At 36.0% G+C, this 12313-nt stretch overlaps 1 protein-coding gene across 4 annotated transcripts in view; it reads left to right on the top strand.

Moving 5' to 3' along the window:
• The window catches only part of RCOR3 (REST corepressor 3), a 52064-nt gene that overhangs the window by 22261 nt on the left and 17490 nt on the right, over positions 1-12313 (top strand). For all 4 annotated transcript variants that reach the window (XM_045838394.1, XM_045838392.1, XM_045838393.1 and 1 more), the window contains exons 8-9: positions 8229-8447; positions 10776-10853. In XM_045838394.1, coding sequence (XP_045694350.1) covers positions 8229-8447; positions 10776-10853 — 297 coding nt within the window. The remainder of the gene's footprint in view (positions 1-8228; positions 8448-10775; positions 10854-12313) is intronic.

The following is a 12313-nucleotide window of genomic DNA, read 5'->3' as shown; positions in this document are numbered from 1 at the left end:
TCCCATTGGACAGGGGTTCTCAGCTAGGTGTAGTATTGCCCCTGAGGTAAAGAGCATTTAAAAATTATGGAGGGTTTTCCATTGTTGTTGTGCAGTGATTGTGAGGTACCACTGGCATGTAGTAGGAAAGGGATGCCAGCTCTCCTGACATGCATAGCACAGATTGTTCCACAAAAATGCCAACATTGACTTTTTCAGTAACAATACCCAACAGTTGTTTGGAGTCGAATTATTCTGTTTTGGCTACAGTAGTCCTCTCCCCTTATGTACAGGGGATACATTCCAAGCCCCAGTAGATGCCTGAAAGCATGGATAGTACTAAACCCTGTATATGTTAATATAGTGTATTTTCTCCTATACATGCACACCTTTTTCCTTAATCAGCTCCCCAGGATTTAACTCTGTTGGAAATGTGGCAGCAGCTTCTTCATTGGCAGCTACATCTCCAGTAGTCCATACGTTTTTCAGTTCACACATCTTCCTGAATCTGTGTAACCATCCTTTACTTGCAGTAAATGGCTTGGTGTGATTCTGTTCAGGGGATCCGTTGCTGAAGTGTTCTTATAGGCTCAGTGCTTTCTGACCCAACACACCACCAATCAGAACATGTTTTCTGTTCATCTTCCACCTACAAATTTCATGTGTTTGCCATCTTAACTAAGTATCAGCCATAGTGGTCATAAGTTTTATAGTTTGAGGTGTGACAGCAAAACTAGTATGAATTTCTCCTTTTTTCACAATTTCTTTGGTAGAAGACTTGTTCTTACTGTAGGTCTTAGCAAACTCAGTGTACAATTTTTTTCTTTCCTTATTAATTGGAGAACTTTCACCATTTCACTTAAGGGAAGTACTTTATGGCTTCTCTTTGGCATATCTGAATTGCCAGCATCATTATTCTTGTGCTTTGGGGCCATTATTAAGTAAAATAAAGGCTACTTGGACAAACAGCACTGCAATACCATGACAGTCTCTGTGACATCTGAGACCACCACTAAATGACTAACAGACAGGGAGCATGTACAGCATGAACACGCTGGGCGAAGAGATGGTTCATGTGCCTGATGGGACAGAGTAGGGTGGTGTGAGATTTCATCACCCTACTCAGAATCGCATGCAGTTTAAATTTTATGAATTGTTTGTTTCTGGAATTTTCCACTTAATTTTGGAACACAGTTGGCTGCAGGTAGCAAACTGCAGAAAATGAAATTGCGGACATGGGCGGACTACTATATAACCCTGTTCAACTTTCCTGGATGACAGCATGTTATTTTCCACATTTGATGTGCTTCCACTGGGCTCTCCTTGCCAATGCTTGTGCTTCTACTGATTACTTCCTTGCCAATGCTTGATATAATTAGACTTTTAAAATGTTACAAATCTGGTAATCTGTAGTGGTATCTCATTGTGTTCTCAGTTTTATTCATCAGATTACTAATGAGGCTGAATATTTTTCCATCTGTTAATTTTTTAAAGTATATTTTATTGATTATGCTATCACAGTTGTCCCAATTTTTTCTCCCCTTTATCTCCCTCTGCCCTGCACCCCCCGCCTTCTAGCATTCCACCCCACCCCTTAGTTCATGTCCATGGGTCGTACATATAAGTTCTTTGACTTCTCCATTCCCTATACTATTCTTAACCTCCCCCTGTCTATGTTGTGCCTGCCTATTATGCTTCTTATTCCCTGTACCTTTTCTCCCTAACTCTAACCCTCTCCCCCTTCCCACCGATAACCCTCCTTGTGATCTCCATTTCTGTGATTCTGTTCTTGTTCTTTTGTTAGTTTTTGTTTTTTAGGTTCAGTTGTTGATAGTTGTGAGTTTGTCATTTTACCATTCATAGTTTTTTATCTTTTTTTCCCCAATAAGTCCCTTTAACACTTCCTGTAATAATGGCTTGGTGATGATGAACTCCTTTAACTTTACTTTGTCTGGGAAGTACTTTATCTTCCCTTCGATTCTAAATGATAACTTTGCTGGATAGAATAATCTTGTATGTAGATCCTTGCCTTTCATGACTTTGAATACTTCTTTCCACCCCCTTCTTGCCTGTAAGGTTTCTTTTGAGAAATCAGCTGACAGTCTTACGGGAACTCCTTCGTAGGTAACTCTCTCCTTTTGTCTTGCTGCTTTTAAGATTCTCTCCTTATCTTTAATTTTGGGTAATGTAATTACCATGTGTCTTGGTGCGTTTCTTCTTGGATCCAACTTCTTTGGGACTCTCTGCATGTCCTGGGCTCGCATGTGTAGTTCCTTCACCAGACTGGGGGAGTTTTCCTTCATTATTTGTTCAAATAAGTTTTCAGTTTCTGCTGTTCCTCTTTTTCTGGCACCCCTATGATTTGGATGTTGGAACATTTAAAGTTCTAACAGAGATTCCTCAGCCTCTCCTCATTTTTTTTTTGAATTCTTGTTTCTTCGTTCTGTTCCGGTTGGATGTTTATTTCTTCCTTTTGTTCCAAACCTTGATTTGAGTCCTGGTTTCCTTCCCTTCACTGTTGGTTCCCTGTATATTTTCTTTTATTTCACTTTGTATAACCTTCATTTCTTCCTTCATTTTGCAACCAAACTCGATCAATTCTGTGAGTATCCTGATTACCAGTGTTTTGAACTCTGCTTATGATAGGTTGTCTATCTCTTAGTCGCTTAGTTCATTTTCTGGAGTTTTGATCTGTTCTTTCATTTGGGCCATATTTCTTTGTCTTAGCAGACCTTGTTATGTGGTAAGAGGCAGAGCCTTAGATAGTCTCCAAAGGCAACCGTCTTTGCTGCTCTGTGGGGCTGTATGTGGGGGAGGGGTCAGAGAGGGAACAGTGTCGCTTGCTCACACCCTCATCTCTTGCCCCACTTTCTGTCACTTCCCTTATGATCCACAAGTACATTGTGCCCTTTCAGGTGCTGATTCCTGGGTGAGTGGGCTTGTGTATCTTCTAGGAACCTGTGAGTCTCTCCAGTGGACTCTCCTATGAGGCTGGGAGTTTCTCCTGCCACTGCAACCCCCACAGGTTGTTACAGCCAGAGATATTGAGACTTGAGCTTCCTGCGCACTGGGAACCTGGGTTGCATTGTCTGTCTCACTCTCTAGTTGTTCCTCCCAGCTTATCCATATACCAATGTGGGAAATCCTATCCTCCAGCCACCTCCTTGCCCACCCAGTCAGCTATCTTGCCAGGTGTCCTCCACCTCTTACCAGTCTGGATAAATGTTCCTTCATTAACTCCTTGGTTGTTGGACTTCCATGCAATTTGATTTTCTGGCGGTTCAGGTTGTTCTTTGTTTTTAAATTGGTGGTTGTCCTTATTTTGGTTGTGCGAGGAAGTGAAGTGTTTCTATGTACACCTCCATCTTGGCTGGCCGCCTATCTGTTTATTTTCTTTTTTTTCCTAATGTTTATTTGTATATTTTTTACTTGTTTTTCAGTCAGGCTATCTCATTAAGAACTGGCATATTCTTAATGCCAGGACATACAAAAATGTTTTTATTATTGATTTCCCTTTATAATATTGATACTAATCTTTTGGTTAAATGTGTTAAAAGATCCTGTAGCAGTTTGTGGTTTATTAATTCTCTATGTGCTTTTGATGAACAAAACAGCTATTTCATCAAAAGCATATATTCAGTATTTCAACATTTTTATATTTTAAGTTTTGCTTTTACATTTAAGTACTTGATCTATCAGTATTTTGTTCATGTCGTGAGATACTCATTTGTATTTATTTGTTTTCTAATATGGAAGTGAGTTTATCTCTTTCAACTAATATACAATGTCAGTTTCATCATATATGAGGTTTCTATATACAAGGTGGGGCAAAAGTAGGTTTATAGTTCATATGGAAAATAATATAATCAGTAAATAATAATACAAGAATAAACTCTATGTTTAATGTACTCAAAACTATAAACCTATTTTTGCCCCACTCTGTATACCTAGCTCTCTATTCTCCTTGATTTGTCCTTTAAATATCCCTGGTCAGTCCCACAGTGTCTTAATTACTGTAGCTTCAATAGCTCTTGGGACAAGTCCCACTACTTGGTGGTTCTTAAAGATTAAGTACTTGCCTATCCTTGCGCATTTGCCCTTCTTCAGGCTTGTGAAATTCCTAGAAAAACCCTACTAGATCTTCTATCGAATCTACATATAAACTGGGAAGGAATGAAATCTTTGTGTAATTTATTTATAGGTGATTTTGTATTTCTTATGTAGAGATTTATATTATTGGAAAATAATAGCGGTTTTATTTCTTTTCAATTCTTAAATACCTTTTGCTTCCTCCCTTACTGAACTGGTTAGAATCACCATTATGATTTTGTTATGATAGCAAATATTTTTATCTTATTCCCGATTTTAGAGAGAACAATTTTTATGTTTTAACAACAAGTAAGATGTTACTGAATGTTTTTGACTCGCTTGCATGACTGGTAGTTGATATACTAGCTGTCAGCCAGCATTCCTTTCTAGCCCGGTGGTCTCTGAGTAATCTGACTTCCTACCATGGGCTGGTTCCTCCAAAGGAAGCATCCCCAAAGCAGTAAGTGGAAACTACCCAGCCATTTCTGGCCCAGCCTTGGACATTACTCAGCATCACTCCTTCTGCATTCAATTGGTTATAAGTGAGTTACCAGAGTTGGTCCAGTTTCTAGGGGAAGAGACATAGACCCCCCCTTAACCTACCTTTCGATGGCTGGAATGTTGAGGAATTTAATTATGTTTCAAAACCTTCAAGCCTAGAATATGGAATTTTCATAAATGTTTTCTTGTATGTGCTTGAGAAGAATATACAGGAGTAGGCAAAAGTAGGTTTACAGTTGTGAGTTTGCTAAACAGAGTTTATTCTTGTATTACTATTTGTTAATTATTATATTTTCCATATGAACAATTGTAAACCTAGTTTTGCCCACCACTATATACTCTCATTGGTTACAAGGTTTTGTTTGTGTCTGTTAATTTCAGCTTCTCAGTTTTGTGATTGAAATCTATATTTTCTCACTGCCAGCCTACTTGTTAGCATGGTTTTGTTGTTGTTTATCTGCTTAATTGAGAACTGGTGCTTTCTATATTTTGAAGCTAGTGTTAATAGGTGCATAGAAGTCTACAATTATTTTAATCTTGTGGTTGAATTAAAACTTTTATCAGTATGCACTGATCTTTCATCTCTTGCAATGGCTTCTGCTTTAAAGATTATTTTATCTGGTTATAAATAACTACCATTTTTCTTTTGTTAAGGATTTGCCTGTTACATGTTTATGATTTATTTTCAACATCTCTGTGTCCTCATGTTTTAAACATGTCTTATGAGTAGCATACAGGTGGGGCTTTATACTTTACTGGAAGTTTAGTTCCTTTATATTGGTCATGATCACTGACCTATTTGCATTTTTGTTCATTTATATTTTTATCTTCTTTTTGACATGCTTTTTCTGTTTTCTTTCCCCTCCTTCATGGCCTGTCTTTTTTAAGTTAAGAACCCATCTCTTGTTTCATTTTTTTTTAACTCTGCCAGTTTGAGATGTTTCTTTATTTCTATTTTTATGCATACTCGAAATTTTGTCCAGCATCTTTAACTTAAAGTCTAATACTGTTTTTTTTTTTAATGAATTTCTGATTAATACAAGGTCCTTACAGTGCTTTGACTTCACTACCATCCTGACTTATATGCTATTTTTGTCCAGTTTTAATTATATCTGGGTTTTAATTTCTCAAACATATAGTCAATATTTATTTAGATTTACCCTCATGCTTAAAGTGTTTATTTTGCTTACCATTCTTTCCTAAGCCTTAGACATTTCTTCAAAAATAATTTGTCTTTTCCTGAAGTATATCCTTTACAAGTTAATTTACTGAGTGTCTCTTTATAAACAGTCAATTTTGTGATGTCCAGAATGTCTGTTTCTCCATTGTTCTTGGAATCTTAGTTTTTGGGGGGTTAGACTCCAAGGTTGACAGTATTATTCAAAGATATTACTCAAATGATCTCTGTCATTGCTGTAGAGAAGTCTGCAGTCAGGCTAATTATCATCCCTTTGTAGATAATTAGTCTTTTCTCTCTGTTGACTTTTATGATCTCTCCTTTGTCTTTAATGTGCTGTAGTTTCATTTTGACGTATCTGAGTATGGATTTTTTTTTAATTTGCTTTGTATTCATTGTAATTTTCTGAATCATGTATCTTATTAAGTTCTGTAAAATTCTCATTTGTTGCCTCTGAATATCTCTTCTCTCTAATTCTCTCTACCCTTTGTTTGGGAATCCCTTTAGAAGTATAATGGACTTTAACTCGTCTCTTAACAATTCATATTTTCCATCTTTTTATCTTTCCATATTTCTATGCTACATTGTGGCCATTTTTCTCATAAGTGCATTCTTAGTTAACAATTTTCTTTCAAACTGTGTCTAGTCTGCTAAGTAACCTATCCACTGAGTTTCTAATTTTGTTTCCAGAGTTTCATATTTCTAAATGTTCTCTTTGGTTCCTCTCCATATCTGCTTTGTCAGTTTTGATAGGCTCTTTCCTTATAAGAATATTCCATATTTTCAGTTATTTTATTTCTTTGTACATATATAACACATTTATTGTGTTATCTCTAGTAATGCTAATATTTGCAGTCTTTGCAGGTATAATTCTGTTGTTTGCTTCACTGTCTCTCACTCACAGGACTTGTAAAGCAACTGTGGTTGTGAGCTTATTTTCTTTGGAGCATACTTGAGGAAAAAGTTGAGACCTGGGTTTAAAGTGCATTTTTCTAGAGACAGTTTGCATTTGCTTCTGCTAAGTGTCTGAAAGCCCTGCTGTCCTGGGACATTTTAAATTTTTGATTTTGGGTTTTTCAGGCCAGGCAGGTGATAACAATTTAGTCCTCAAACTTGCCTGAATGTAGGCCTATAGTTGGGGATTCACAAGGGAAATTTGTTTTAGTTTCTTTTCCATTCAGCCAAGGATAAGGTAGGCATGACTTCCTTTAATCATTTTCTCCCTCTGTAGGACAAGGGCATTTTTTTCTCCATGCACAATGGTGAAGTCCCTTCCAGAGTTCTGGCTTTATGTCCTGTACCCTGTACCTGCAGCCCATCGAAGCCTGGGGTTTAGGCAAATGCCACCTCCTGCGTACTCACTCTTCCCTCTGGATTCCTGCTTCCTCAGCATTTGTCTCTGAGGAATTTCCTCACTTCCCTACCAACTCAGAAATGAATTTTAAAAGTTTGTTTCCCCCCAAAAATACTTGATTTAGCAATTTTAGGAGTGCTGAACTGCGAGGAGTTCCCTGAACATCAAGTCTGTGTGTGGTTTTGAGGTGGTTTTTAAGCAACAAAGTGGATTATGCTTTATTGTATAATTTTTTATAGCTTTTGCTCAGAGTTCCTTTTCTTAAAAAATTGGATCATTAAATCTATTCTGTGAAATAGCCTTCAACTTAATGGACATAGGTTCTAATGGATTCCTGTCTCAGAGGCACAAAATAACATTATATTTTTATATCACATTTTAAGAATATTGCAAGTAATAGTGAAATTCTATTTACTTGGACCAGTGAAGTTCATGGTCATCATTATTAGAAATTTCTTAATATCTTGCAAAATGCAAAATTCACATTTTGTTTTATTTATCAACAAATAGACTTGAAGTTTAGAAATGTCTAAACATTTCAATGTCTAAACATTTCAATGTTTAGAAATGTTAAACTTGAAGTTTAATTCTGTATCTTTTTTAACCTTTGGTTAGAGGCATACTCCTCTTTAAACAACTATAAAATGAGAGTGAAAAGTTATCTTTTTTTTTTTTACCAGCTATCTAATCTGCCACTTCTCATAATTCCTAATTTGCTTTTTTTTTAAATTTTCTTTAAAAAACTTTGTGCTTAATGTTATAGTAATTTTGTTTGTTTGTTTTTTTGGGGGGTGGGGGGGTTGCTCTTTATTACTTAGGAAAAACATATCCCTTACAGAAAAACAGGAATAGCTTAGAGTCTAACTTAATTTTTCTTTTTTCAGAGTTCTCTGGGTATAGAAATCAAACATTTTTTTGAGTGGATTAATCAAGAATACATTATGTTGTATGCTTATTTTTCCCTAACTGATGAATGTGTGTGTATTTGGACTCATACATAATCTAATTGGTTAGCAGTATTTTTCTAGATGTACTTAGTGTAGCAGATACTTCTGCAAGTAATAGACAGTTTTCAACTTGTTCATGTTAAAAACCAAGTGACCTATTATTCTATCTGTATTCTCCTAGGGTAATACTGAACAACCTGTCCAGACCAGCAAGATTGGACTTGGAAGGAGAGAGTATCAGAGTTTACAACACCGCCATCATTCTCAGCGTTCCAAGTGCCGCCCCCCTAAGGGCATGTATTTAACCCAGGAAGATGTGGTAGCTGTTTCCTGTAGTCCCAATGCAGCCAACACCATCCTGAGGCAACTGGACATGGAGTTGATCTCTTTAAAACGCCAGGTATTTTATAAAAATCTTATTTTTAATGATTCTGTCCATTCTGCTTATCTACTTTACCTCAGTAATCTCAATTTTTTTGCAGATTTCTCAGTGACACATTTACATAAACTTCATTCTTTAAAATTTACCATGTTTATAAATTATGAGATAACTCTGCCTATTCTAGATTTGAATCCCAGCATTACCGCCTGTTAGCTCTGGGTTGAGAAATAATAGAATCTCTCTACACTTCAATTTTACGAGGGGCACCCAAAAAACCAGAATTATCTATTGACTCACAGGCCCCTTCTACAGGCTTTGCTTTCTAGGAACCCATCTGTATCAAAGTACCAGTGGGCATTGTTGTGAGAGACTGTGTTGAACTTCAGTGAATTTTCTTTAAAGACTCAACGCGCTTGCCCCTTTCATGATGGGTGATTTACTAGCGCACCTGCCCACATCATGCTAAGGATTCAGCAGTTTTTGTCCAAAAGGGGCATGATCCCCATGCCCCATACTTCCTATTCACACAGTCTAACCCGGAGTGATTTTTTGTTTGTTTGTTTCCCTGGACGAAAAACATCCTTAAAGGGAAATGTTTTGCCAACATGGAAGAGGTGAAACAAAACAACAACAAAAACAGAAGCACTAAAAGGCATTAAAAGTTACGAATTCAGAAACTGTTTTTGAGCAATGGAAAAAACTTCCCAATAGGTGTGTTGCATCAAATAGAGAGTACTTTGAAGGTGACCGAAGTTTAAACTAATTGTAAGGATAATTTAAATACACCATTTTTTTATAAATGAATTTCAGGGTTTTGTGGTCCCCCCTTGTATATCTGTGAAATTGGGGATGATAATCATACTTTTCCTATAGGTTGTTGGGAATTATTTGAGGTGACACATATAGATTGTTAAGCAGTATTTGGCACATTTGAAGGCTCAATGAATAGTGCCTATTCTCTTCATCATCATTATCACCAGTAGTAGTAGCAGTAGTATTGTACCAACATCATCATCATAATCAGGTAGTGGTTGAATCAGGATCTGGAGCAAGTAAACCTAGGTTCTAACTCTGGCTATACCATCTACTTCCTATGTAGCCTTAGGGGAGCTGCTCAACTTCTGTTAACTTCAGATTCCTCATCTTGAAATGTGAGTAGTAATATGATGGTTGGGAAGAATTGAACAAGATATATATCATAAGTGCTTAGAATGGTGCCTAACACATAGTAAATATTCAATGAATGGTTGTTGTTAGGTCTCTAGCCTTTCTCAGTGTTTTTTTCCACTTCTTTGATTGTTTCTGTTGTTGTTTACTCTAACCCTTAGATCTAGTTACTCTTCTAAGGCTGTACTTTCTTGGTCTCTATCAGCCAACATTACACTGTATGCCAGGGACTGCTGAATCTACTGTACTTCTCAAGCTGTGACTTTTCTCCCAAGCGCTATAGCTGTATTTCCAACTACCTGCTAGACACTTCACCTAACACCCAAGAGATTTTTTTCTGTTTGCTTTTTGTTGAAACATCAGAATCATCTTTGATTCATCCCTTGCCATTATCACTGCCCGAGCACACACAAACCAAGTGGTAACCAAGTTGTGTGAGTTTGGTCTCTGAAATTTTCTTTAAATGAAAGCCCTCCTTCTTAATCCTGTCATTATTATCCTATGCAGGCCCTTATCACATCTTGCCTGACAATAACTGTTGTGTTGATTCCCCGTACTCTTAGTAACATGGAGCACCAAGAATAAACACGTAATAAACATTATTCATTCACCTTCATCATTATTATTTTCTTTTGGAGGTGGGGAGGAATGGGAAAAGGGAGAGAGAAAAACATCAATTGGTTGCCTCTTGTATGCACCCCAACCAGGAACCAAACCTACAACCTAGGCATATGCCCTGACTAGGAATTGAACCCATGACCTTTTGGTTTACAGGATGATGCCCAACCAACAGAGCCATACTGGCCAGGACAATTCTTATTGGAATAATTGTTATTTGATCAATACATTATGGTAATGAAAATATTGGTGGATTTTAATTCCTATGTATAATATTTATCTTTGGTTATAAGAGACATTGTTAAAACATATTCAAATACTGTGATTTGTGAACTGTGTCTATTAATCTAATACATAGATTATATGGATATGAGTTGGTGTGCTTATTAGTTGGATGAGTGGAATATCACACCCAAAGTGTGATTAGAGTGTGGTAGGTGTTTATCCTCCTGAAATAAAATTTAAGAGGATTTGGTACATATAGTCTTTTCATTTATTGAGTACTTAGAAATTTACCTAAGTACATGTTTTAATTCATATTTTGGGTTATTTTTATTGAAGGTTCAGAATGCTAAGCAAGTAAACAGTGCACTTAAACAGAAAATGGAAGGTGGAATTGAAGAATTCAAACCTCCTGAGGTATGTTATTGAAGAATATATGATTAAATATGGTGAAACCTTGTTCTTTGGTCATACTGTTAACATCTTTGAAGGTTTAAGGTTTTGTAATATGGATAATTTGTTACATCTATTTTTTATCATTTAGATGGTCTTTTGAGGCTTGGCTAATGATTTAAATTAAATCATTTCTTTCCTGCCCTTAGCAATTCCTTTCAAGCAAAGCAATTAGGAAATATAGTGATATGATTTAGCCCCGTGCATGGGAGACTAGGAGGTCATTGATGAGCAAGCCAGTACAGTTCTGGGTCTACAGCAGTGTTTGCTCAAAGCCCTTTTTCACTTGTATGAATTGGTGACACAGCCAGAAAAAGATCACCAGAAAGGAGCTCTTTTTAACAAATTTTAATTTTAATTTAGGGTTTTAGTATGTGAACTTACATTCTTATACTTACATCCCTGAGAATATGAAATCTAAAATACGAGATATACATTGACCATTTTTCTGACTCTTGCTTGTATTTTAGCTGAAACTTAATGGTTTTTAATATTTGTGATAATTATAGGAGTTAAACACCCATAAGCTCCAATCAAGTCTTTTTACAGAAGCTTCTATTATCATTTTTTTCTCTCTCTTTAAAATTCCTATGTTATGCTTCATGTCCTGGACTTGCCTATTTATGTAGTAGTCAAATAATTTAATTTGATCCGAATGGGACATTCCCCTGAAATCACAGGTTGGCTGAAATGTCTGTAAATGGAATATGTGCGAGGGGCCGGGGCGGAGTCGGAAGAGTAGTGCTCAGGACTGACGTGCCCTGCGCCATCGTACTCATGATAGTCTTCCAGAAGGAAGAACCATGAAGGAAATTGTTTTTGTTTGTTTTGAATGATCTCTTTCAGGCTTAGGAAATAGAAAAAAATGAAATATACCTAGACTAATGTCATTCTAAACCCACAGGTATACTGACAAACATTCTGTTGATATTTATTTAAAACAGTGTAATACCAAGAATACTATTCTATTTTTTATATTATTATAACAAAAATTTATTGTAAATTTTGTATTTAAGTTGTTTTAATTTCATATTTAATTATGCATTCAAAAAACTGAAAATGCTTATAATTTAAAAATATATTTAATAATTAAATTAAAAAATACATCAGGGTTGAAAACATTATGGGATACCATGAAGAACTTTATGCCAATATGTTTGAAAATTTAAACAAAACTTAGAAATTCATAGGAAAATCTGTCTTACCAAAATTATCTTTAAAAGAAAGAAAACCTGAATAATTTATAACCATTAAATAAAAGTAAAGAAAAATTCACATTTTTCTCAGAGAACACCAGGGCCAAACAGTTTTATAGAAAAGTCTACCAAATTTTCAAGGAAATGATAATTCTAACCTCAAATTTTCCAGAAAGTTGCAGAATAGCCTCACTCACTAACATTATATAAAACAAGACTTGAAAGTGT

Source organism: Phyllostomus hastatus, unplaced genomic scaffold (genome assembly GCF_019186645.2).
Source record: "Phyllostomus hastatus isolate PE091 unplaced genomic scaffold, TTU_PhHast_1.1 phas_contig_283, whole genome shotgun sequence".
NCBI classification, from domain to species: domain Eukaryota; kingdom Metazoa; phylum Chordata; class Mammalia; order Chiroptera; family Phyllostomidae; genus Phyllostomus; species Phyllostomus hastatus.
Note: the sequence above shows the minus strand (reverse complement) of the source record. Positions and strands in the feature narration are given on the sequence as shown.